Here is a 466-nt window from a genome sequence, read left to right as displayed (position 1 = left end):
TATGTTGAATATAAAACAAAAACGGTCGACTATTCATTTATTCGTCATTGTGCTATAATGAACGTAATCGACGAGGACGACGTAAGATAATTTTCTTTTATATATATATATTATCTCATTATTATATATTATAATATATATTATTTTTATAGTTTAGCCTAGAGGAAGAATTACTTGAAATGGAAATAGAAGATCCAAATAAGGGGAATAAAATTGTTCCCGCTCCCGCTGCTGCTCCAGCTCCCATTCCCGGTGGCCGTCCAGCTCCCGTTCCTGCTGGCCCTCCAGCTCCCGCTCCTGCTGACGCCTCAGCTTTCGCTTCCGCTGGCCTTCCAGCTCACGTTCCCGCTGATCCTCCAGCTTCCGTTCCCGCTGGCCCTCCAGCTTCTATTCCTGCTAGCCCTCCAGCTCTCGTTCCTGCTGGCCTTCCAGCTCCCGTTCCTGCTGATCCTCCAGCTCCCGCTGT

At 47.0% G+C, this 466-nt stretch overlaps 1 protein-coding gene across 1 annotated transcript; it reads left to right on the top strand.

Annotated features, from left to right (window-relative positions):
- Positions 1-57: 57 nt before the first annotated feature.
- LOC116853733 (skin secretory protein xP2-like) lies at positions 58-437 on the top strand (the record flags this gene model as incomplete). The annotated part of the gene is made up of 2 exons (XM_032834913.1): positions 58-81; positions 153-437. Coding segments are annotated over exons 1-2 (309 nt in total), but the record flags the coding sequence as incomplete, so codon positions are not given.
- Positions 438-466: the final 29 nt, after the last annotated feature.

Source organism: Odontomachus brunneus, unplaced genomic scaffold (genome assembly GCF_010583005.1).
Source record: "Odontomachus brunneus isolate Ranch 3 - 2012 unplaced genomic scaffold, Obru_v1 Obru_scaffold_515, whole genome shotgun sequence".
NCBI lineage: Eukaryota > Metazoa > Arthropoda > Insecta > Hymenoptera > Formicidae > Odontomachus > Odontomachus brunneus.
This window is presented reverse-complemented; position numbering and strand designations above follow the sequence as displayed.